At 35.8% G+C, this 26323-nt stretch overlaps 1 protein-coding gene across 5 annotated transcripts in view; it reads right to left on the reverse strand.

The window, feature by feature from the left end:
- LOC145280128 (putative ATP-dependent RNA helicase DDX43) overlaps positions 1–26323 on the reverse strand; it is a 114504-nt gene that overhangs the window by 43564 nt on the left and 44617 nt on the right. For 2 of the 5 annotated variants that reach the window (XM_080131895.1, XM_080131893.1), the window contains exons 2-8: positions 25768–25874; positions 13162–13217; positions 9865–9976; positions 5411–5491; positions 4653–4733; positions 4019–4090; positions 946–990 (exon numbers count right to left, since the gene is read on the reverse strand). In XM_080131895.1, coding sequence (XP_079988021.1) covers positions 946–990; positions 4019–4090; positions 4653–4733; positions 5411–5491; positions 9865–9976; positions 13162–13217; positions 25768–25849 — 529 coding nt within the window. In that variant the 5' untranslated portion in view covers positions 25850–25874. The other 3 variants (XM_080131894.1, XM_080131892.1, XM_080131891.1) reach the window with 3 other exon arrangements.

Genomic DNA, 26323 nt, shown 5'->3' on the forward strand with positions numbered 1-26323 from the left:
AGAAACTTGACTGTTGGTTTGTAAACATTTTATTTGATCTTGACAATAACCCTTAAGTTACACATGCAACTTTTTTTAATTGAAAACAATATCAAATATAAAATTTGGTTATTTGTTTATTTTCTCTCTCTATATATATATGTGTGTGTGCATATTTTTTTAGGTACCTCCCCACCCAACCGTTATTGCTTTATTGAAATGGTTCCAGGATTCATTAAAATATTTCTTCATAGACATTTTTATTTGTTACTTTCCTTTATTGGAAGTGGGGGATCATGCACATTTTTTGCTGTTATGCTCACTTATTTAACGTGCTTTTCAATATTTCTTTTCATTGGCGGAGACCCTCAATTCTTCAATTATCCACATCTTCACAAAATGAAAAACAGATTTAGTTAAGTTGACGATACTGTGTTAGATAACTATAGCTAATCTGTTTTTCTGGGGGGAGGGGGGGTCTTTTAACGAATCTGTTTTGGCTTTATATCATCTTTTCACATGGCAATGTTGATACACTGATCCTGCTCATAAAAAAAAAAAAATAAAATAATGTTAGAGAGCAAGAACAGGTCTTTGATATTTTTGTTTATTTGTTGGCCCTTTTCTATTATTGATCCCTTTTCTTACCCTAATCTCAAGCTCATTTCTAAGCCGACACATCAATTAAGTTCAACTTGATATTTTCTTAATTTATAAATTCTGATCAAAGAAAACAAAAGAGGCAATTTCACCGATTTTGATGACAATAAAAATATTGGAATTGTAGAACATTCATTCATCTTCATTCGTTCCCGGACAATGTTCGGTCTCTTAGTATTTAATCTACATAGATGGAATATTTTAATCTACATAGATGGAATATTTGCTATTTCAAAAGTATAACGTATTCTAAATATTAGAAACCCAAAACTTCCTTTAAATCGAAAATAAATAAATAAAACTTACCATTTGTCTGAAAATCATGTGAATTTTGGTTAGAGTTTCTGTTATCTGCAGAAAAACAAAAATAAATTAAAACTTTCAATAAATAGTTCATTAACAAAAAAAGAGTACAAACGGGGCACATGCTGACATACACTTATTCCACATATCGAACACCACTAGATTTCTGGATTTATCATGAGAGAATGTGTATTGTTTCAAGGCCTCCCTCTTGACGGCTGTATTGCACATAACCCCAGATACTCATCTATTAGCTTCATAGCATTTTTCCAAAAGATTTTGTACGTTTCACTCGAGCAGCATCAATATTGCGGCACAGTTCAGCAAGATGGCCGATTTTTCTTCCATCACACCATAAACCAAATCTGGCTTCTTGATTAGAATTGGAAAAAAGCTTATTTTGCATTCTGCATAATGTGCCACCATCTCATGACCATTTCCATTTCTCAGATTTTTTCTGCTTGAAGACATTTGGTTGACCGTATCCTGTACCTCTACAAGGCCATCAATCACCCATGTATGGAGTACCGTTGTCACATTTGAGCATGTGCATCTACTAGTCTTTCACTTCTGGACAGGATTCAGGAGTCACCAACTTGATAGGTCCTGAACTGTCACCTAAGCTTCAACCTGTGTCCCATCAATGAAATGTTGCATCGCTCTGCCTGTTTTACAAATATTTTAATGGTGGATGCTCTGATGAACTACAAGCCCTTGTACCCTCTCGCCGTAAATACCTCCGACAAACAGCAAAGTTCCACCCCTACACAGTTAAGATCCCTACATGTAAGAAAGCCTTCTACTCTAATAGTTTCTTCTCCAGAACTGCTAGACTTTGGAATTCCTTTCCAGATTCCTGCTTCCCCAACTATACTGACATGCTGAAGTTAAAGTGTAATCTGAACAGACATCTTGCTGCTCAACTCCCTACATAGTATCCCTGCAACTTATGTCCCTGATAGTAGCTCCCTACATCATCGCTTGGGGTGAAAATGTAATAAATTATTTTCAAGTTTTAAATACAAACTTTTCTGTGTCAACATTTTTCACCAGTCTTATTCCAAGTTTGTTAGTGATAGTAAGACATCATAGGTCGACTAAAAAGTTCAACCATGACATCGTTCAATGCTAGACATTTTTTCAACTCCGCATTCTCTCAATTCTCATTTCCTCCCACTTTGTAACCTGCCCCTGCTGGGAACACCGGATCAAATGAAGTTTCTTTCTACGTCTTTAACTTTCGCAATGGAACTGATCGCTTCCCTCTTGTTATGGTTGAGAATAGTTTGACCAGATCTGTTCCAAATCCTCTCTCGATCAGTGACGACCACATCCACGATATGCCGATGCTTTAAGGCTGTAGTAGCAGTACCAGCTTTGTTTTTACTTCCAGTGGATTGTAACGCATTTCAGGATCGCTCGAGTCTTAACATTTCGTACTTTTCCAACTTCGCAAAGCTCCTTTTCCACGGAGCCCAGTTGTTTGTCACTTTTGGATAAAAATGCATTTTCTTTCTATAACTCTAATCTCAACGTTTAACAAAGTAAATTCATACATAAGGAGTGTGGACGCAGACTAAACTGAAGAAAGCAAATCTTATATTATCTGGAAATTTTGACAAGCCTCTCTTCAGCTTGTTTCATTATCTCTAATCCTCAGCTATCTGACAGAGTCCGAGTATACTACCAACCAAAACATTTGACTGGTTCTTTTTGCTTTTATCTCTCACCAACTATTTTGAACTCTCCTTGATTCTGCCAACCTTTACAGAACATTAGTCTGCAAAATTTCTTTGCCTTGAAATGCATCTTTGACGAAATAAATTTATCCAATCTTGATAGGATGTTTTGCATCAGTTGATGACTTTGCGTTGGCAGAATGACATTAATAAATGGTTTCTTTGGTGACAATCTTTGCAATTTCTTCTGCGCAATCTGCTGACGACAAAATCATTTTCATAAAAACAAGCCAAATGATGGATACTGTACCAACTGTTCAGATTCCAAAGTCTGTAATGATATCACTGGTTGTGAACTGCATCTTAAACTTGCTTCTTAGTTTCCTTCTCGATCTTTTATAGGATATAAAAGAAATCCATGGCCGAGCAGCTCACGCGACGCTGATCCATAAGCATTTACTAGCCAAACAACATTACGATCCATTCTATTTTTCTTTGCCTCTTGGATGCCATCTCAAATGGATGCGAAGAGTTCAATACTACCCAGTATTCCAAGAATCCTTGTCTTCTGCATTCTTTCAGTAACATTCATTTCGCTAAAGACAGCAAATTTAATTGATGCTAAATTTAAGTGCAATTTTCTTCCAAACTTAAATTGGAAAGAAAGCTAGACGGCATATACACCCATATGCTACGAACAGTGTTGAATATATCTGGGCAAGCTCATCCCACGAAGCAGCAACTTTATGGTAATCTACCCACCATATCTACTACCATCAGGGAGTGATGTCTACAATTTGCCAGTCACTGCCAGAGGAGCAAGCAAGAGAAGTAAGAAATGTATTGCTGCAGACTCCAAAGCACAGGCGCACAAGCATAGGACGACCTAGATCCAGATATATTCAGCAGATTGCACATGACGCCAACTGTGATCCTGAAAATCTGAGACAGCTGATGGAAGACAGGAAAATCTGGAAAGAGAGAGAGTCACATTGGTCTGGACAAGGAGCTCGACCATGTAGATTCTTCCAAAAGCAGAAAACTCATCAGAAGATGATCTCACTGGTTACAACATGTATTTCACCAAAACATGGTTGCTTAATAGTTTTCAAGTCTCTAAGCGCTTGGTTAAAAAGATCAGCTGAAAGTTATCAAACTCATATTGTGGATCCAACGTGCATGATCATCGGCAAAGTTGACATCAGCTACCTCAGATCTTCAGGATCACAGTTGACAAGCCTTGCCTGCAGTAATATGGGATCTTATCAAGTCAGGTCAAACCATTTCAGGTGATAGTCAAAAAAAGGATAAAATAATATAAGTAAAAACAAAAATGGGACAATCCATCCAATGTCACAATACAAGCAAGAAAAAAAATATATGAAGAGCTTCCTTACTATTAGAGGTCGTGCAATCTCTTGACATATGTCCACGGTCACCACATTTGTAGCAGGTAATAGATTTATATTCTGAAAAATTAAAAAAAAAATTTTTCTATTTAAAATGTTTGTATTTTATAATTTCTTTAGGGAGAGATTAGAAAGCCTTTCACATCTGATAAAAGCCACAAAAATGGCAAGTTTGGATCCAGAGTGAAAGTGCAATATGTGTAAAGTATTAGAGCTTGAAATTCAAAAAGGATCAAAAACAAAATATTTTTAGATTAGATTTTTGTCTTTCTCATAAATTAATATATATTTGAAACAAATTACCCAATCAAATTAAAAATAGCACGAGAGAAAACTAATCAAAAATAAAGTTTAAAAATAGATTTTAAAAATTAGTTTCAGTTTTCTCTTGATTTGTTTTTCATGTCAGTAAATTTATAATTAATAAAAAAATAGAAATAATACTTTGATGTGTATTTATCAAAGTTAAATATAGACAAGAAACCTGGGATCTTGTCCGATAGTTTTATTAAGAGAGATTAACCTACTTTCTTAAAAGAAACCAAAATAGAAAAGTGGATTTCAAAATTATCCGATCAAAAATAGGAAATTATAAATCATTTTAGATGAGAAAAAATATTACCATTATTCTGTTGTGAACGACAATTTCGTGCAAGGTGACCAACTTCCCCACACTGGTTACAAGCACGACCATGACGTACATCTGAAAGAAAAATGTAAAAAGACATAATATATAAAATTAAATCGAACAGCTTTTTTACATTTTTTTAACAATCCTATCCAGAGCAAATGATTTAAATATGAAATTCACACATTTAAATGAAATTGAGAAATATTGTTGCATTGTGGAATGTATATATAATTTATATAATATATACACACCGACAATTCTTTTATCATTACTCTCAAAATCAACAGAGAGACGACTTTCAAAGTAGAAGTTTTATTTAACATTAACAAAGAGAGACAGAGACGTAAGGGGTTGGTTGGGGTGTGGCTTGCCAATGAAAATGTGTCAAGATGTCAAATCACACTTGCTGTGTTTGCTTTCTTCCCTTTTCTGTTATATGTTATATTTTTCTCTTATATAGTCAAAAATCGGCATTTCTGGAATTGTAAACATCAAGATATTACATTTTTCTTTTCTATTTTGCATTGCGCAATTCATAACTTCTGACTTTGAAATGTGAACAGTTTTGTTTTCATTTAAATAATTTTGTCATTTTTATGGGACACAAAAATGTTGATCAACTCCATTTGGATCATCACCACATCTACATCCAACATTATTTAATGAAATCATTGACGTTACTTAGATCAATGCTATAGCAAAGTGAAAACTTTATTCTTTAATCTAAAAAGAAAAAAAAAACATCTTACCATTATTCTGTTGTGAACGACAGTTTCTGGCAAAATGACCAACTTCCCCACACTGGTTACAAGCACGACCATTCCGTACATCTAAAAAAAAAAAAAAAAAAAAAAAAAAAAGCATTTGGATGAACGATTGATTGCAATGGTATTCATCTTGGTTGGTCGAGAGGAGTAATTCCCTAGACTACACCACACCTTGAACCATGTTGGTCCGTGGCATGGTGGTCATGAGCATAAAATGGTTAGCAAATCAACCATCGAAGACTGAACACTTGTGTACCAGAGAGATTAGCCAAGTCCTTTCTAATAGTTGTTGCCATATCTTCAGTTGTCCGCATTAACTCTAGGTGATGACCTGCATGGCAGAACCATGAAGGATGTTGCGGCAACAAGATAGACGGCAGAGATTTCCGGTTGAGGTATTGGCAAAAAACAGCAATTGGGACACAGATGGCCTGCCAGCACCAAATGATGCAGCAGAGACAGTCATCAGCAAAGGCATCTATCATTGATTGACCATCCTTATTGACCATGTCTTTCATTCATAAAGAATTGACCAAATGATAAACATTTCCTTTGATATTGAAATTTTCAGAAACTCACGACCGTACAAAAATCAAGAAAATACAGGTACGGTGAAAGATGATAACAGATATGTGTGCAAGAAGTCTAAGACGATGGAGATGGACAAAGAACTTAGATGTGGATGACAAAGCTATTGAGATTGTCAAGAACCTTTTTTTGCCACATCTGGGCGAGTGCATTTGCCACTAGTCTCTCACTCCTAGACAGAGTTAAAAAAAAAAAAATAGTCACCAACCTACTAAGTCCTGAACTATTAACTAAACTCCAACCTCTCTCACATCGCTGAAATGTGCTTGTTTTACAGGTATTTCAATGGCAAGTGCTCTGACGAACTCTGAGCACTAGTGCCCCCTCAACGACAATATCACTGACAAACAGCAAAATCCCACTCCTACACTGTAGAGATCCCTAGATGCTGTAAAGCTTTCTACTTGAATAGCTTTTTCCCCTCAGACAGCTCCACTTTGGAATTCCCTCCCAGGCCCCTGCTTCCCTGACTGTACTTACATGCAGAAATTCAAATATAATGTGAACAGACATATCGTTGCTCAACCCCATAAATAGTATCCCTGCAAATCTGGTCCCAAATAGTAGACCAACTCTTACTTTTAGTGATGACACTGCTCTGCTGAACGAAAGAGTTGAGCGAGATGAAAGATCTCTACTTTCTGGTAAACTCATCCTTAGTCATCTAAACATTGCATTCAGGCTGCTAACAAAGCAAGGAGTATCCCATTTCTCATACGTTCTTTCTGTAAACTACATCCTGAAGTATTTCTCCCCCTTTGTATCTCCCTCGTGTGTTAGAGTATCGTATTCAGACCTTTTCTATATCTAATAAGAGATATCCAGCATCTAGAGGTAGTTCAAAGACTAGCTTTTCGAATGGCGCAGGGTCATTCAGAGCTGATCTATGATAGCCAACTAAAAAAAAAAAAAAAAAAAAAAAAATTTTCTCCATTGAGTGTCGTCGATTTTGATCTAATTTTGGCCTACAATCTTTTCAATGCGTATTATGATATGCCTTAGGACCTATTATTCACTCTTGTATGAGAAAGTGGTCAACATGGCGACTACAAGAAACTATTTCATTTTTATATATATACTAGACTACCCGTAACCCGTTGGGTCAATATATGTTAAGTGTAGCTATGGAATAGTAAGTACATTAATTCTGGCAAAACTATGCGCACTTGCAAGTACAACGATGGCCACCACTTTAACAAAGAATTACATTGCTTAATATCCAGAAATACTTATTTGCAGAAATTTTGAATGCGAGTCGTTTTCAGCATACTCAAAAATCTTCAGAGGTCGTCATTTTAAAGGAAAATGTGAAGGTCGAAACCAAGTAAAAAATTTACCAAAGTTTCTATTTTTATATTTGTTTTAAAAAAGTTACATTATATACAGTGTTGGTCATCCGAACCTTAAAATTTGTATGATGTCACTTCCATCAAACGGCTTTGTAAACAAAGAAGTGACTTATCATAAGTTAACGGCTTTGTTTTGCAGTGTTAAATGTTTTGGGTTTTTTTAACGCCCCAAATTGTAGCATGAAAAATGAATTTAAAGTTTTTAATTGTTAAAAAAAAAACATGAAAGTTTTTTTTATTAAAAGAATCATAAAATATTTCGTTTCATTTCCTGAAGAATCTCGGATTGGATTCAAATTGTTTTTTTTTTAAATAAAAATTGTTTGAAAACGATTCCAACTTGCAATGAAAGTTTATAAACATATGGTAAAAGTGGAATACCATCTAAAAATAAAATTTTAAAAGCCAATTCTTTAGTTGGTCCTCTGAAGCACTTTTACCTAATGTTATAAACTTTGCTTTTTTTTCTTTTAACTATTTGATAACGATTCCAACTAACAATGAAAAAAAAAAATAGTTTTGTTTTTATTTGCATATTTTAAAAATTGCCGATTAAAAAAAACAAAAAAACTTTCATGGCTTTGTTTTCATATAGTTACACATGTGCAGAATTTTTCAAACCGGATGGATGCCCAAGCAAGCAAGCTGTTCCGAGTTTTATAAGTACATATATATTTTTTAAAAATTAAACTGAAGACGGGCTGCTTTCTCAATCAGCCCCTGAAACATGGAATTGACTTCCAAGTAATAAATGCACCAACAACAATTCAAGGTAAATTTGAATCTTTTCCCTATATGGCACTGAAGCACAGTCGTTTTCTTTTTTGCCAAATAAACTGATTTGAAATCAAAATTTTGACTTTCAAAATGTCATATATATCTTGTTATAGTGTGAAAATACACTTATGGTAAGTAAACTACACAGAAATGTTTACTGCATTCTCAGAGAAATGCAATCAGCAATTAACCTGATGATATAATATATATAATACCTTTACTTCATATCATTTAAAGAGCTTTTTTTGCTCTATCTAATCGTTTAAATTAGAATGTTTTTAAACAATTATGTCTTTTCAGAATGTTGAATACAAGATGGACAAAAAGCAAACTCACAATTTTCTTATTTCAATTCAAGTTAGGCCGAAAAGCTGCTAAAACAGCTTGCGATATCAACAACGTGTTTGGCCGAAGAACTATTACTGAACGCACAGCATAATAGTGGTTAAAGAAATTTAGTGGTGACGACGAGTCTTGAAGGTAATGAGCATAGCGGTTGGCCATCGGCTGTTGACAATCAGTTAAAAGCCTTAGTTGAAGCCAATCCATGCACAACTGTTAGAGAACTTACTTCTGAATTAGCCATAACGTATACAATGATTTTCAACCACTTGAGAGATTGGAAAGACAAAATACTTGGTAAATGGGTACCTTACGAATTGAATGACAACCAAAAGAAATGCTGTTATGAACTGTCACCTTATCTTTTACACAACAAGAATGACCTGAGTTGTGACTTATGAAAAGTGGGTTCTTTACGACAACTGGCAATGTTCAGCTCAGTGGTTAAATGCCAAGACACTTCCTGAAACCAGAGTTGCATCAAAGAAGGTCATGCTGACTGCGATCAGTCTCATTCATTAGTTTTTTTTAATGCAAGCGAAACAATTACAGTGGTTAAGTACTTTCAACAAATGGATGAAATGCATCAGAAACGATAACACCCAGCATTAGTCAACAGAAAAAGCCCAATTCTACTCCACGACAATGCTCATCGCACATTGCTAAACCAACCTTGCAGAAGTTGAACGAATTGGACTATGAAACTGCCATACTCTCCAGATCTCTCAGCCACTTTTTCAAGTATCTCGACAACTTTCTGCGTGAGAAATGTTTAAAAAACCTAAGCGATATCAAAAACGGCTTCAGCAACTTCATCGCCACCAAAATGCAAGATTTTTACATTAAAAGTATGTTGATTCTGATGGTGCTTATTTCAATCAAAAATTTTTGTTTGAGCTGAGATATGTTCATCTGAATTTAAAAGTTAAAAATCGCAAGAACTTTGTCAACCTGATATATTTTTATAAGGCAACACACACACACATACACTGTAACAATATCTGGAATTCCCAAGTAATACAGTAGTACATTTACTTATGATTTGTTTTACTTTTCTTTTAAACTATGCTGTTTTTTTCCTCCAAAATATTCTTGATTCCAATAATAAAGGGAAGTAACTATGAACGAATACAGAGTTATATTACTTTTTTTTTTTTTTTCATCTTAATCAAAAGTTCAAGAGAAAATCTGATAAACCAGAATCAAGTTTTGATTCTGTAGGATGAAAGCTATTGACGACAAAAAAATATAGAGACTAACTTTATTCATATATTAGTCATCATCATATGCGATTTAATGTCAGTTTTAAATGCTGGCACAGAGGATATCGCATAAAATATAAAGCGAAGATTTAATATAAAATAACTTTTGAAAACTTACTATTTTCCCTGGAGACAAGTTGCTCAATCATCTTTTGGGCTCTGTCGATGTCTTTGCTTTCACCAAACAATTCTATGGTTATCTGATTATTCACTTCAATGTTGCTGTTTATCTGAAAAGATAAAGAAAAAAAGGAATCGTAACAAATTAAAAAGTAAAATCACTTAATTGGGAATGCGGCTGATAGTGTTTTAATTTAGACATGCCAATTAGATGTTAATGCATTCTGGGAAGATTTAAGATTCCCAGAACACGAGAAAAAACAAATCTAATAAAGAAAAGAATCCTTTGATTTATGCAAGAAAATGTATAAATTATAGCAATGCAAATTATCCCCACCCCCAGGATCACATGACCAGAATTCAAGAATGCACATTCCAAAGAACGGTTGACCTTAAGAAACTGTTCTTGATGGATCAATATGTGATGAGAATGAAGTTCTGAGCCAAGAATCCTGGTTCAAAATCAACTGTAAAGAAATTTCACTGATTCTTATCAGAAAATTAAATTTTTCAGTTCCAAATAAAATGGTGGGTAGATCAGGTTCACTTTTCTTAAAGCTGACTTATAATGGCGAGGGAATAATAAAATAAAAAAAGATTAGAAAAAACGGGAGGCAACAAAGTCATTGACATAAGTCGCAGCAGTGTCATCGTATATGCAAACGACCAAACTGTGGCGGGTGTTAACACATTGGAAGAGGAAAGAAAGAAAAATGGAGAGAAAGAAAAAGCATGTGGCTAAACTTTTTACTATGTGGTGGCATGACAGGACTTTTAAGCATGTGTCAGTGTGACAGGAATTTTTAAACAAGATACAGGACCTGTTAGTGTTTCAAACTTTTAAAATTTTCAGACAACCATGTGTCATGGGGAAAGCTGCAAATATAGCTGGGAAACTTAATTGATCCTGAGAGGAAAAGTAGGGATGCGACCACATTATTAATGCTTGGAAAATGAGTGTCAGATGGCTTGGTGTGAACCGGTAAAAAAATGCCTTTTCTTTCAACCGGAAAAAAAAAACTTGAGTCCTATTTATTTCCTTTGTTTCCTTGCAAGACTTTCGTACACAGTGTCAGGTCAGAGTTAAAATATAACGACACCATTACAAAAGCATACATCTCTGACATGTATATTTTTTATGAAAATAATTGAACTGCATCCTTCAGTTTTTCTTACTGCACCGTCATGGTCGCGCGCATGCACACGGTGCGAGAGGAAAGAGGTGGAAAGGAAGAATGGCAGCCAAAGCAATCGTGTCACGTACAAAGACAGGTAGGAATTGTGATTTACACGTGCGCATGAAAAGAAGAGATTTAAGACACTTGTGGATTTGAATTCATCATGAGCGAATGTGTTTAACTGTGCTGATCGCCAAAATTATTGAAGTCTGTCTTCTTCTCTGACTGGATGGCACAAGGTCATTAGATAGGAGTACTAAGATCATGGAAGGTGGAAAAAATAAAACTATGAGGCAATATCTGTCATCTGCTTTATCAGACTTTTATTGTGTTCTGCGCGATGACCGTTGATGGTTTCTCTTTATGGAAAAACATAAGATTGCCCATCTTATATGAATTATTTGTATATGTATGTCTGGATTAAAACTTTATTGGTGGATTACCCAAAGCTAGGTCGGTGATTTTATGTATCTCGTTAACTCCATTTTAAATGGAAAAAAAAAAAAAAAAAAAAAATGTGATCAGAAGAAACCCAATATCGTATAAGACGCCTGTTCATTAAACTTAAAAGCCTTTGCTGCTAATATATTTGTGCCATATCTTTGACCCCCCCCTTTAATGTGCTCCTCATTGCATTACGCTTAACTCATCAGAAACCATTCAGCTAACAGAGCTTTCTTGTGTTTTCAAGCCCTGACTGGCCTTCTGATAAACATTTAGATTTAGCCAACAGAGAGGTCCTGTGTTTCAAGCCCCAACTGACCTTTCAATTAACATTCAGCCCAAAGGGCCCTCTTATGTTTTAAGCCCATTGAGTGATGACAGAAATATTGAAGGACCTTTTGCTGATACATATTTCTTTTATTTATTTCTTACATCGTTCAGTTGTTAATTGTTCTATGAAAAAAAAAAAAAAAAAAAAAAAAAAAAAACGGACCACTATATTGTCCAATTTCTACTGTACACTCTTTAACCTTTTCCTCAAGTGGCCTCTTGGCCTTGATAAGTGGTGATGCCTATGTAAAAAAAAAAAAAAAAAAAAAAAAAATGTAATAGTTGCAATAATGGCAGAACACAGCAATTTGCAAATTGCACAATTTCTTAAAAAGTCGCCGAGTTTTTGTTTTTAAAGTTTGCAAAGAGTTAGTAGATAATGATGGCCAACTTTCTCCTGCTGTTAAATGTAAAAATCATCAGCAATGCTCTGACAGCATTAGAACACACAAATTTATTCAATAACATGAGAATATCATTGACGAGAACCTGCAGAAGTCAATGATATCAATTACAAAATATCTCGGTATCTCCAAAACCACAATTTGAAGGACTGTTCATGAAAATCTTTAATACAAATCCTGTGTGTTGAAGAGAGGCCAGTTTATGTCAGAAACCTCCAAAAATTGTTTAGTGAGATTATAGACTTGAAAAAAAAAACTGAAATCCTACTGAACAAGAAAGGCTTTGTTTTTTTTTTTTTCCAGACGAAAAAAAACTTTGACCAACTTGTGGCCTCCAAGCTCTCCAGACTTTAATCTGTTTGCGTTTAGCGTTGTTGAGAGATGTTAATAGACATCTTCACAACACCAAAGATTCTCTGAAAGCATCCATAGTAAGAGTAATGAACAACAGACAAGGATCATCTTATCCGCACCTGCCAAAGGTTTAGGTGTCGAATAGAAGCTATCATTGAAGCGGAGGGAGATTTTGTTGAATGAAATTATTAAATAAGAATGTCGCTTATGTGGTAATGTTTTATTTAATTATGAATGTGTTGTTTGTATTTTTTTTTTATTATCTTTAAAAATGTAATAAATGAAATATTCTCAAACACTGGACGCACCAGTATATATCATGGACTCATCAATTTCGATGTATGAAGTTTTGACAACTGTGTCTATGTAACCTTGTGTGAGAGCCAATAATCTATAAAGTCCACAAATTGTGCAGGAGTGTGGATTGTTGGTTGTGACGGCAGATGATATTTTTTTCCCCTAGTTTGACAATGTTTGATGCTGCGTTTTTCATAATGCCATTGAAACATGTGAACCATCATTCATTACAATCAATCACAGTCTTCAAGAGTAGCAGAAGTTTATTTATTTATATAATTTTCTTACCTTAATTTGTGTATTTGTTTTTTGTTCAAGTTCACGAACCATTGCTCCTTTTTTGCCTGCAATAAGAGAAATCAAAAATCAAATAAGTGTTACATGAAAGGGTCGTAAGCAAAATAACATCGTGAATGATATCACGCCGGAAAAAGAAGACATCCTCTTTCGATGCATAAACAAAACGAAGTGGCATTAACTCAAGGCAGGTTGAGTAAGCTTCTGCCAAAGGAGGAAGTTTGTAAGGAATGTTATACTTTTTTTTTGGCAGATATCTACTTAGTCACACATACAGAGCCTGGTATTCACACCTAGTCATCCATCTGGTATTGACCAGACTGTCAACGCCATAAAAACCATTGTGTCAATGTGATTATGCCATATGCTATGTAGGCTGTCAAAATCTCAAAAATACAGGTACTACTAACCTTCAGGTGTGGCTTTCTTTGTCTCTCGGACACTGCAAGAAAATATTTTACTGTGAAGCAGTAACAACAGGACTTCCTTTTGGTTTTCCTCGTTTATTCTCATTTTTACAGTTAAGCGTTTCCTTCAGGGATTTACGTTTTCCCTTTAGTCTTTACATTGTTTCTTAGTTAAACAACTCGAATGCTTCCATGACTGACAAAGTCAACCTTCCCTCGTCGGCAACTCTCACATTCTCTCTTACTCTCACTTGTATCTAGTCTAAATATAAAAACCTACTCTTCCTTTGTTAAAAAAGATAAATTCCATTGTTTATTGCTTATAAAATTGAATTCCTAAACATATTTTATGACATAAATATCTCTTTAATATTTTGTTTATAAACCTAAATCCAAGTTAAAATTCTTCCTTTAAATTTTAACATAAATACTTTAGCTAAACCTTCCTTTCTTTTGAAAACATTCCATCTGCATAACAGTTAACAAATCTTTATATTAATAAAGTAGCTGCAGAAATTCCCCTTTGGACCAAAGTATTGTAGGTTTGTAACAACAGACGCCACATACAAATTCAATACATCTAGTCTAATACTATCTTATGTAGCTTGCGAACACCACTGTAGACACATTCAGTCGTGATAAAATGCTACATTGCATCCTATGAGCATCACAATCGCAACATCTTCAGAGGAAGGAGTCCGTATTTTTCTCTTAATATTTAGTCCTACCACTACTAACAGCTGTCACCGGAACAAATCTGATTACACTGACTGTAATTAGCTCATACATACATAGACCAAACATAATCTTTCAGATTTCCGATTCATAAATAATAAAGGCTGCCTCACTAAAGTCCGTCCACTGATTGGACGAGCTCTGAAAATTCTCATATTCCGGAATCCATTTCCTCGATTTATAAACGAATGGTTACTAAAAATATGGCGTCAGTAAGAGACATTATTTTGTCCGGCGTCAAGTTCATTTAATGCATACATCATTACACTGTGCGTACGTATAAATCACTATTAGTGGCTTCTTAGCTGTCAAACTGCTGTTTCTTATGGGGTCTACAGTGTGTATAAAGGGGTTACTCCCCCTATCTCACTTACTGCGCATATTTTCCTTCGCTAATGGTTTTTATTACAGTCCGTGCATGTGTTCAGTTGAGCATGCGTCTGACATTTCTTCTTAACCTTCTATTTTTTAGTTATCAATTCGTTTTTTTTTCTTACAATTTTATTGTGTCGGCGGTTTTAAGATATATTTTTTTAAGTTAGTTATGATTTTTGGATGCTAGCCGTTAGTTTTTGAATCATACGTAATATCCCAACTGTGGCCTATGCCCTGCGTAATCTGTAACATATTCGTGCACACACACAAACACATGTAGATACTCATTGGAACGGGAAGGAGTTTTCTAACTAACCTGTACTTTCACTTAACATTTTAATAAACAAATCATACGAACTGGATTTAATCCGAAAATCTTATCTAAAAAACAAAAAAAAACAAAAAAATAGTTCGTCTTCTACATAAGCCTTCATAACATATGCAAATACAGAATAGCTAACAAAGCCTCCCTCCCAAATAAGAACGTTATTTCAGCACGATCCTTTGGCGTACAATTGAATGCCATCTTAAAGCGACAGTAAAATTTCAGCATTAAATGTTTTACATTTGAATAAAATTCATACCAAAACTAATTGACCGATCATTATCAATTTTGGAGACGAGCTTCTGTTACAAGAAAAGGGGATCCTTTTCTTGTAACAGAAGAAAAACATTAGATAAGTGGAAAATGAGATTAGGATAGACCGAGATTCGAACCGTGTAAGCAAGGTTCAGAATAGATTCGGAGTTAGAATGTTGGAATTTGGCTATTGTTAAATTTCATATAAAGTTTAGATATTGTTTGTTTGTAAAAAGAATTAATTGTTTATTCTTTTATGGAAATTGAATTAAAGAAGGTCAGCTAAAAATAAAAATGAATACAATTTAAAAATATATTGAAAAAATAGATTAGTGAGAATTCTTTGTCTGCAGAAGTGTGTTTTGGGAAGATGTGCCGAGCCACATATGTTTAAGCCACGTGAGTCAATGACGTTTAAAACCACATGTCTGATATCATTCTCGATAATAGGAGCTAGGATTAGCAAAGAGAAGCAGACAGTCGAAGATCAGAGGCAGTCAAGTCCAGATCGAACAGTCAGCAGAGTCGGTCGGACAGAGCTGACATGATCAGAGGAGGGTCCCTTTAGAAGTGACAGGAGAACGTTTAATCATGTAGTACAACTTTGAATTCCTTGACGTCATCATCATTCGACTGGTCGAGCCGATAAAGTTATCATGTTTTTGTAAAAATGTGTCGTGTCATCATTCAACAGCAAAAGGTAATGTGTGAAACATCCTTAATATGAAATTTGTCTCCTTCATCGTTATTAGGAATTTTATGTAACTTCCAAGAAATGTATCTCTCTCTTATCTCAACCAGTTATAAATGTTTCCCCTCAGTATTATCACGAACGTTACCATTAATATGATCTCCAATATGGACTCCTATACAACACTAAGCGCGCGCGGGAGTCTAAATATGGCACATAATTACTTTTCATTAATATCACGAGAAGGAGGTGGGAGCCCTTAAAAATTTAGGATAATATTTACCATATTATCCAATTGCTTTATTTACAAATAAACACTTGTTTACTTTTATAGCCCTGAGCAACGCCGGGTAGCCCTGCTAGTTAATAATTGTTCAGACCTTTAGCATTGCCCTCCATAACATCAGATACTACGCTCTGATCATAACCAAAAGGCCCAATATAACACTTACTCAGTGCCCCCTCTCACAGACATGATGTTAGTCTCTTTTCCATAAATACTATTATAGTACGCGTTGTTCAAAGTTGATCTATTCTCTGCTTCCTTTGTTCCAGCCTATTTAACTCTATCTAGTGATCAATCAATTTGCTGTTTTGATACCTCATTGTAATACAACTTCCTATTCAGTAACTTCTTTCCAAAATTCCAGGCTTATGAAACTCTTTCTGCTGACAATTTTCCTCCTACAAATATATTTGGTCTTTCCGAGACTAAGGTCAACGACATCTGTGTTTACAATAATCATCCTTTCCTCTTTTTAGCTTCTTACATTTAACGGCTTCATGCCTTGTCTGGAGTGATTTCATAAAAGGGTAAAGGTCGGTTTATCTAATAGACAGACAACTTGTTAACCCTCCGGATCACTGGTCATCTAGTGAAACCATAATCGATCCCGCTACCACCACTCCCAACTTGATATTATTTTGTCACATCATTCACTTTGTATGATTATCTTACATGGGAGTCACCTCTTATCAAGACTCCAAGGCAACTCATCGATAAGGCTTAATGAGTGCACGGTGATGGAAATTGGGTAGAAATCGACTATTTAAGGGAAGGCTCAAAAAGAATTTGTTTACATTACAACTGAAAACAACCATGTTCAAAAGTTCAATGAATAATCTTTATTATATTATATATAGATTATTCATTGAACTTTTGAGTAGTCGGGTCGCTGCCTGGTGGTGTCTGTTGTTTGATTGAAGCAGGTGGCTGTTTGTGGCGGCGGAGTGTGAGCATGTTTGTATAACAATAAACAAGTATTATCAGCTCTTTTTATTGAGCACTATCTAACAACCTTGTTGAATTCATTAGTCCATTACTTTTGAATATAAAAAACCCGAGTATATATATATATATATATATATTTGTAGTCATCGACATACAGTACTGTTTCGTTGTATCACAACTCATCAGTGCTGCTAGACAAGTCGAGAATTGAACCTAGAACCATTGCGATGACAGTCAGCAGGTCTACCCATCGACCGACAGGAGCGGTGCCCGCAAATAACCTCGACAAATTTCTATTTTAAACAAACATTTGTGCACCATTTTTATAGTGCCCAAACTGCTCATTTACAAACAAAACAGCGAGCCTCGCATTTTTCAATATGTACTTGCAATAACCCTTATCCCTGAGTGGCTTCCAGGCCTTGATAAGTGGTGATCACTGTGTAAAAAAAAAACAAAAAAAAAACAAAACAAAAAAAACAACCATGTTGCAGTCAGCTGGAAAGCAGGCTAGTGGAACAGTTCCACAAGAAGTTTTGTTTATGAAACTTGGGTTTAGATTTCGGCACAGTGGGGGGGGGGAAATGTTTATGCTCCTTCCTCTATTTTAAAGGATGACATCACAAAGCGATTATGACATCAAACATGTACAGAACAAACAAGAGTCACAGTCTTAGTAGTATACCAGACTCCTGGTATAGAGTTCATCTAGTCATTGTCCACAGAGACAATCCGTGATCCAGACATTGATATTCTGTCATCCTTTGGCTACTTCAGCCTTTATGACATGGATGAATTCCAAAGTCTTCCACCTGTTTGTCATCCTTTTTGACATTATCAAGTCTGCAAGGAGATAAACAAGATGCAATCTTAGTAATATTGTGTATCTGAGGTTTTGGATGATCTATTTAAGTCTATATACAAGTGAAAATGTCTGTGTGCATGTACATTTCCCTACCAAACTACTGTCAATTTACAGTCATCAGACTCAAGATTTGACATAAGGGGTATTGAAGTTTGGGAAAATCTGTTTTAATCTGTTTTCGACCAGAAATTTGTCAAGGGGGTCAAAGTTCAGCAATTAGACCTTTGAAAACTACCAAACTCCTCCGCCAATTTTGGGTCTAAGCACTTGAAATTTTAGATATAGGAGCAAACTTTAATTCGATTTTAGCCCAAAACAAATGTTAAGGGGTAAAATAAAAAAGTTGACCTCTGTGGTCTACCAAATTACTCAGCAAATTTTTGGTCCAAACATTTATAATTTTGCATAAAGTGTATTCAAACATAGGGCAAGCTTTTAAATCGGTTTTTGGCCAAAAATTTGGCTATGAAAGAGTCAAAGTTTAAAAGATTTGACCTTTGCAGTCTCTAGCAAACTATTCAGCCAATTTTTGGGTCTAAACATTTGAAATTTTACATAAAGGGTATTCAGACATGCAGCAAGCTTTTTAATCAATTTTGGGGCAAAAATTTGGCTAACAGAAGGTCAAAGTTAAAAGAGGTGATCTTTGCAGACTATACCAAACTCATCAGCCAATTTTGGGTCTAAACACTTGAAATTTTAGATGTAGGTTACCTGGACACAACTCCAAACTTTTTAATATATATATCACAAAGTTATGAACAGTAAATCGGGCCCGAGCAAAGCCAGGGTGAACTGCTATATATATATATATATATATAAGTTATAAAATATATATGCCAATTAAGCTACACTGAATATTCCGCATATATTAATTTTATGTAAGTAAATGAAGTAGTTTATATATATATCACACACACACACTAGCAGGCTGCCTGGTGTTGCCGGGTCTTAAAATACAAATATTTATTTTAATTCAGAAATTGAGACATGTGCGTGCAAGTATGTCTTTTTTCTAAACGGTTCACTTTAAGTAAAAAAGAAAAAAAAAAAAAACTAGTTGAGATCGAAACCAAAACCTAAAGACAGTGGATGAAGTACGATAAGCATTAGGCCAGCTTGACACAGTCTTTAAAAAGTATTTTCAAACACACTTCTTTTTAATATAATGAATCTGTCATGTGAACCATTCACGCATGCGCATTTGTGGGATAATTAGCATACAGATGAAAATCCAACGCCCCCCCCCCCACATGAATTTTTCAATTTTAACCCCTTAGCAGTCTGTTTTTTTTTTTTTTTTAATGAAAACGGATTAAAAAGTTTTCCACATGACTGAATTTCAAGTTTGTAGATCAAAAATCGGTTGAGTATATAGGTTGAGAAGTGTCCTGACACACATTCATTTTTATAGATATACTAGATTATATATATATATATATATATTTCTTTCATAGTAGGTAGCAATTTAAAAACATGATATCTGGAAAAAAAATTGTTTTGAGTTTGAATGTAGACTGTAGTATTAGTAATTGCATCAGAAAAAGCATGGCTGCAAACAGACGTTTTTTGTTGTTGATTTTTATTCAAGATCAAATTTTTTTTAATTGATTATTATCGAACAGAAACTAATCTACCCGATTATATATATATATATAAAAAAAAAAAATCAAAATCGATATTTAAATATTTGTAGGAGGGGCTCAGTAAAGAAACAAAAACAGTAGAAAAAGACACGAAATGTAATTAAAAATCAAAATCAAATTCATTCAAAATTTGTGAACAATTTGTCAGCTTTAGCAAAAAGCTTTTTTTTTTTTTTTTTTTTTAAATATTTAAATAGGTAGGACAAAAAAAAAAAATAAAAACTTGATACTTTCCAAAGGTCACATTTTCTGTTAGGGTGATGTCACTGGTTTTGAATAACAAGTATTTTTGTCTGTTTATTGTAATTCTTGTAAAGTTTCACATTGGATGTCAAACACCCTCTTAACAAAAAAGAAAAAAAAAATGGCTTAAGCCTACCTCTAACCCTAGGTAAAAGCAGTAAGCCGCCTAAAACCTTAGCCCTAAAAATAACACTAAGTCCAAGTGGCAGAGCTCCCCACCAAACAAAATTCCTCTGTAAGCTACATATAAGCATAAAAAAAAAGTGCACATGATTAATCTCCCATAAAAAATTGGTTAACTGTCCTAAAACGCTAGAATGGTCTTGAAATGGTGAATTATTTTACATTAAATTTATGTGAAACCAACACCCGCTCTAAATTCTAAAATTTGTTTTTTTCTATCAAGTCTTGAGGATGATTACACAATTTCTCTTAGCCCTATCAGAGTGTCAGCCTCCCCATTTTCTCATAATTTCACCAAGACCCTCTTAAAACCACACATGATTGTCTTTTAGAAGGAAAAAAAAAATGCTTAGGATTTATCTACCATAAAAAAAAAACAAAAAAAAAAAGAAACCTCACAGACAATTTTGTCAGGGAGGTCATTTATGAATATTAGGAATAACATATATGGGTTGTGGGATTGCATTCACTAACAAAAGATCTAGCTAATTTGCATATTCTTTTAAACATTCATTTTAATTAATTCCCTATAAGTTTTTTTCGGTTTTCTTATGGGACTAAGTTGTCTAGTTTTTTTATTTATAACACCTTTTCCCAAACAGATAGTTCACATGTTCCAGTAATGTTTGAACATCTTCCTGGTGGGGTCAGGGTATGAATGTCATCCATATCATAACCATATTATTGATCCTAATGCTGTTTCCTCAAAATATCCCGGATGTACATTGACCAGTACTTGGGTCCATGGTGATCTCATCACCAAACGTCCTTTCTGCTCATATATATTGGATTCCATCACAGAAAGTCAACATCCCCATGATATTGTCAGTTGGGATGCAAGTGCATTCCTTCAATGAAGTATCTGGTCAATGTATCTTGTACCAGCACCAGGGTCTCGTCAGTCAGACTCTTTACAGCTCAACTTCAACTTCAACTGAAAACTCGGCACAGTTTGTGTACCATCTATGGGGGGCTTGTCGGAGGGGATTCAAGGAATATGTAATCCATATAATATCAAGGCAGTATTCAGGAGTGATTTGACTTGCTGGAAACATCTTGTGCAAGTCAAGCAACCCCACAGAAAAAATCATTAGCAGGAACTGTGTGTATGAGATTCCATGTGGGTGTGGAGAGCTATGCAAAGGTGAGACCTGTCATCCACTAACAGAACATTGAAAAGTCATAATATGTAGAGAAATTATTATTTATGGAGAGTAGATAATACAGTGGATGTGTTATCGGCAGCTCCAGTAACTCTCGCTTCTCCTATTTTGTCATTCAGTCCTCATTCAATGAGTGATGTTTCTGACAAAGGGTGAAGAAAAAGCTGCTTAAAGGTCGGTACTACTTGGTGACCAGTAGTCTGAGATGTCGGATATTTTTCTGTCTTTGTCTGTCCTTGTTGCCATGTCACTAGTAAGGGTGCTGGAGGTAAACGTTTTGTCTGGGCTGACGTTATCCGCCTGATAGTCAGGGACCCGAACCTTGGATTAACCACTAAGGAGGCTGTCCTATCAGCAGGCGCAAAGTACTGGGACTGCTGTATTGCCATTTGGTGAGTGGATCTGGACCATGCAGTAGTCTCTGGTGGGGCCTCTCGATGCCATACTAGTGGGTAATTGTTACGGCTTTACCTTTTCGTGTGCTACAAATAAAAAAAAAAAATTTCCTGTCTTTTTCTCTCTTACTTTCCCTCTCTGTACTGCTCTAACCAAGTATGCCGACCTATTCCACAAATCCCCAAACCTCAACATGAAATATCTCCAGAATAAAAACTCGATTAAACCTAGAACCCCATCTTCCAGCGTAGACCCCTACTACCAGGTCTCCTTCTCCAATATCAGGGGTCTACGTTCCAACCTTCCAGAGATTGAAACCCAATTACAGGAGACGAAACCGGACATATTATTTCTATGTGAAACTGGAATAGGGCCGACCACTTCCCTAGATGAGTTCATAATTAATGGATACTCCAATTTAACAGCTAAATCTGACTCCCAAGATCGCCATGGGCATGGAATATGTGCCTACATTAAGGATGGCTTCCCATGTGGCAGGGATATCTCTAGAGAAGATCCTAATTTACCCTATATGTGCTTCAGGGTTGCACTTGCTAACACCACTGCATTTATATTTGCCCTCTATAGGCCCCACAACAGCGGAGTTACTATCTTTAAGAGCATATCTGAGAAAATAGACCACATACTGTCTTCACATCCCTCGGCTAACATCCACATCTGTGGTGACTTCAACGTCCATAACGTGGAATGGCTGACCCATTCAAATAAGACAGATGATGAGGGGAGGTTTTGTCATGATTTTGCCATTGCTTATGACCTCACTCAGATTGTTCGCGAACCCACCCGTGTGCCCGATACACCCAATCAATATGCAAGCCTCTTAGACCTTTTTCTTTCAACTTCCCCTGAGCTATGTTCATGTACCGTTCATTCTCCTTTAGGATCCTCCGACCACTCCGTCGTATCAGTTAAGATAAAAACAAAATGTAAGAAGCCATCAGACGTACCCCTCCACCGTACTGTATACCGATACTCTATGGCTGACTGGGATAGCTTCCGTACATTCATATCTGATTTACCTCTGCACTCCATGTTTAAAAAGGAAGTGTCCTCTATAGTATCAGATCTGACCGAATGGTTAATTGTAGGCATAGACCAATTCATACCATCAAAAAAATTCCAACAAAAACCTAACAGCCAGCCATGGTTCTCCCCAGAATGTGCTGCTGCTATCGCGCACAGAAATCACTTTTTCCATAACTACCAACGTAATAGATGCACTGAGACTAAAGCTGCTTTCAGGACTGCCAGCAACCACTGTAAAAGAGTAATAAAAAATGCAAGAGAGCTATATGCCCAGTCTGTTAAATCCAAGGTAGCTGATCAGCGGCTTGGTTCCCACCAGTTTTGGCAAATAACAAATAGGATCCTGAACAGAAGTGTGCGTTCTATCCCAACCATTATCAATGGACCAGAGGTTATCTCGTCAGCGTCAGACAAGGCCAAACTATTTGCAAAGAACTTTGCAGCTAATTCTACCCTATGCGACGAAGGCCATCAACTCCCCATATTTCCTCCTATAACACAGAACAAGCTAGGTAATATACAAATATCCGTGCATGAGGTCGCCAAGCTAATAAAAAACCTAGATTCCAGTAAAGCAACTGGCCCTGATGGCATCCCAATTATAGTGTTAAAAAAGCTTCAACCAGAACTTGCTCCCATACTTACGAAACTATTTAAGCGCTGCCTTAAGGAGAAGTGCTTTCCGACCCCCTGGAAGACCTCATCAGTTTGCCCTGTATTTAAGAATTCAGGTGATAAGTCATCTCCCTCTCAATACAGACCAATAAGTCTTCTCTGTGTTATGAGTAAGTTACTGGAATCAATATTAAATAGAGAAATAGTCAACCACCTCAGCAGAAACAACCTTCTTAGTGACACACAATATGGTTTCCGCTCTGCAAGATCTACTGCAGATGTGCTGACGGTTATATCCCACAGGATTAGTGAATCTCTTGACAAAGGCTTCCTTTCTAGGGCAATTGCTCTTGACATATCAAAGGCCTTTGACAAAGTATGGCATAAGGGTCTACTTCACAAGATTTCCAGCTACGGTATAACTGGAAATGTTTTCTCAATCATTAAATCATTTCTCTCCGATAGGCTCATAAGAGTAGTGGTAGATGGACAAAAATCGGAGGCCTGCAATATAAATGCTGGAGTCCCTCAGGGGTCAATCCTCGGCCCAACTCTCTTCCTGATCTACATCAATGACCTCCCTAAACACATACTTAAATCATTCGTTGACATCTATGCTGATGACACGACCATCTACGGCAACACATCAAAGGCTGTAAATGACGAAGTTCTCTCTGATTCTCTCTCCTCTGATCTCGAGCGCGTGGTTCAGTGGGGGAAGATGTGGCTAGTTACCTTTAATGCATCTAAAACCAAACTCCTATCCTTACATCATCAACGCTCTGATCCCCAGCTGGCATCAATTGTGATGGATGGCTCTCGTCTGGGTGAGGCCCCGTGTTTTGACAAGCTTCTGGGTTTGACCTTTACTCCTGATCTGAAATGGAACACGTACATCAAGTCTGTTGCCAAGGTCGCAGGAAAGATGGTGGGATCCTTCTACCGCTCCAGAAGATATCTCACTACTGATGCAATTCTCTATCTATATAAAAGCCAAGTACGGCCAAGGATGGAATACTGTTGCCATATCTGGGCAGGAGCTGCCAAAAACAGCCTATCATGCCTTGACAGAGTACAAAATAGACTTCGTGGTTTAGTGGGGGATGCCCTTTTCTCTACCCTGCAACCCCTCTCCCACAGAAGAGACGTTGCGAGCCTATCCTTGTTTTATCGTTATTTTCATGGCAGGTGCTCGTCTGAACTCCAATCTCTGGTCCCCCCTCGCCAAACTTTCACGAAAATCACCCGTCTAGCTGAATCCACTGTGAAAAATTTCCCCCACTCTATATCTGTGCCTAAATCAAAACGCGGATTTCATGAGCAAAGCTTCTTTCTTAGAACTGCATGCCTGTGGAACTCTGTTCCGTCTGCCTGCTTCCCTCCGGACTACAACTTGGATGTCTTTAAGTCTAATGTTAACAAATTCCTTATGAACCGCCCCCCCTAATTAAACACTTCATAAAATCTCCTCACTAACGTGATGTACTTGCAATAACCCTTATCCCTGAGTGGCTTCCGGGCCTTGATAAGTGGTGATCACTGTGTAAAAAAAAAAAAAAAAAAAAAAAAACTTACCGTGTTAAAGAGTCAGGCGCAGGCGCCATCTTGAATTTTCCAATACATCGGTAAACACAGTATGTTTTTCGAGCTGAATAAACGTTATATTGAATAAAGACACGAAAAATATATCCAGTTTGGTAGAAAAGTAACTCATCTTGCCTTTGATAACATTTATTTGTTATATATTTGTTTTTTGACAACTTTTTCGAATCTGTGTAGTAATACAAACCCGGGGTTATAAATAAATAAAAAGTCAAAAGACTGTTACAAACCCGCCGAATATATGTCAGCCTACGTCACGGTAACATATATTGAGCGAGTTTCTAACAGTATTTTGTCTGTTTTTTTTTTTGTTTTTTATTATTTCTAACTCATTTTCCCAAACTTATCACCTCAAAGAGAGAGTCGGCTGCCATTTTAAATTTTTCAATACATCGGTAAACACTATGTTTTTCGAGCTGAATAAACATGTTACATTAAATATAAACACTAAAAGCATATTCAGTTAGGTAGAAAAGTAACTTATCTTGCTTTTGATAACATTTATTTGTTATATATTTGTTTTGTAACAACGTTTTCGAATCTATGTGTACAGTAATACAAACCCACAACTAAGTTGGGTTAAGGAAAGAAAGTATGTGAAGTGCACGTGGTTTCTTAAACCTAAAAAAGAAAAGAAAAATTAATTTCATTAATCGCGCCCCTATCTTATCAAAGAATCGAATTCTTAGCCTATATTCCGTCTTACCCCCTCCCCCCTTGAAACAAATGAAAAAGGTTCACAAAAATCATAATAAAAATGCTTTTTTTTGTGGGGAGGGGTGACATTGTTGATCTTTTTTCGAAGTGGTTTTACTTACCAATAACGACGCCTACTCTGTGTGAGGGCACTTCAAACATGTGCGACGACGAAGATGATCGACTTCTCTCGCTTCTGTGCATTTTTTGCTAGATTGGGAAATCTTCTCTAATAAAAATAACAGAAAAAATAAAATAACTACCAAATAAACGCGCAAACAAAAGCAAATATAATAATGATCCGCAAATCAAAATAAACCGCTTAAATAAGACGACTAAATATACACTTCCGGAATTGTGATTGAAAACAGCAACGCGTTGTTACCTCCTATTTGATTTATTATTACTACTTCCGGTCCGGTCTCGTTCATTATTCACTAAATCACGGCGTAATTCTATTGCGAATAAAAAAAAAAATTCTGTGTAGACTTAAAAATTGTTTTGTTGTTGTTAAATATTACTATTATGTGAGAAATCTTTTCGAGTTAAAATATATTGATTAAATATTAAACACGTTTTGTATTGATAAATACGCACTTGAAATCGGTAAACAATAAACATTAGCTAAAAAAAATAACAAGCGTATTTACAACTTTTTTTGGTTTCCAGTTGGGACAT

The sequence above is a fragment of the Euprymna scolopes genome, chromosome 7, assembly GCF_053919585.1.
Source record: "Euprymna scolopes isolate OS-2025 chromosome 7, ASM5391958v1, whole genome shotgun sequence".
NCBI lineage: Eukaryota > Metazoa > Mollusca > Cephalopoda > Sepiida > Sepiolidae > Euprymna > Euprymna scolopes.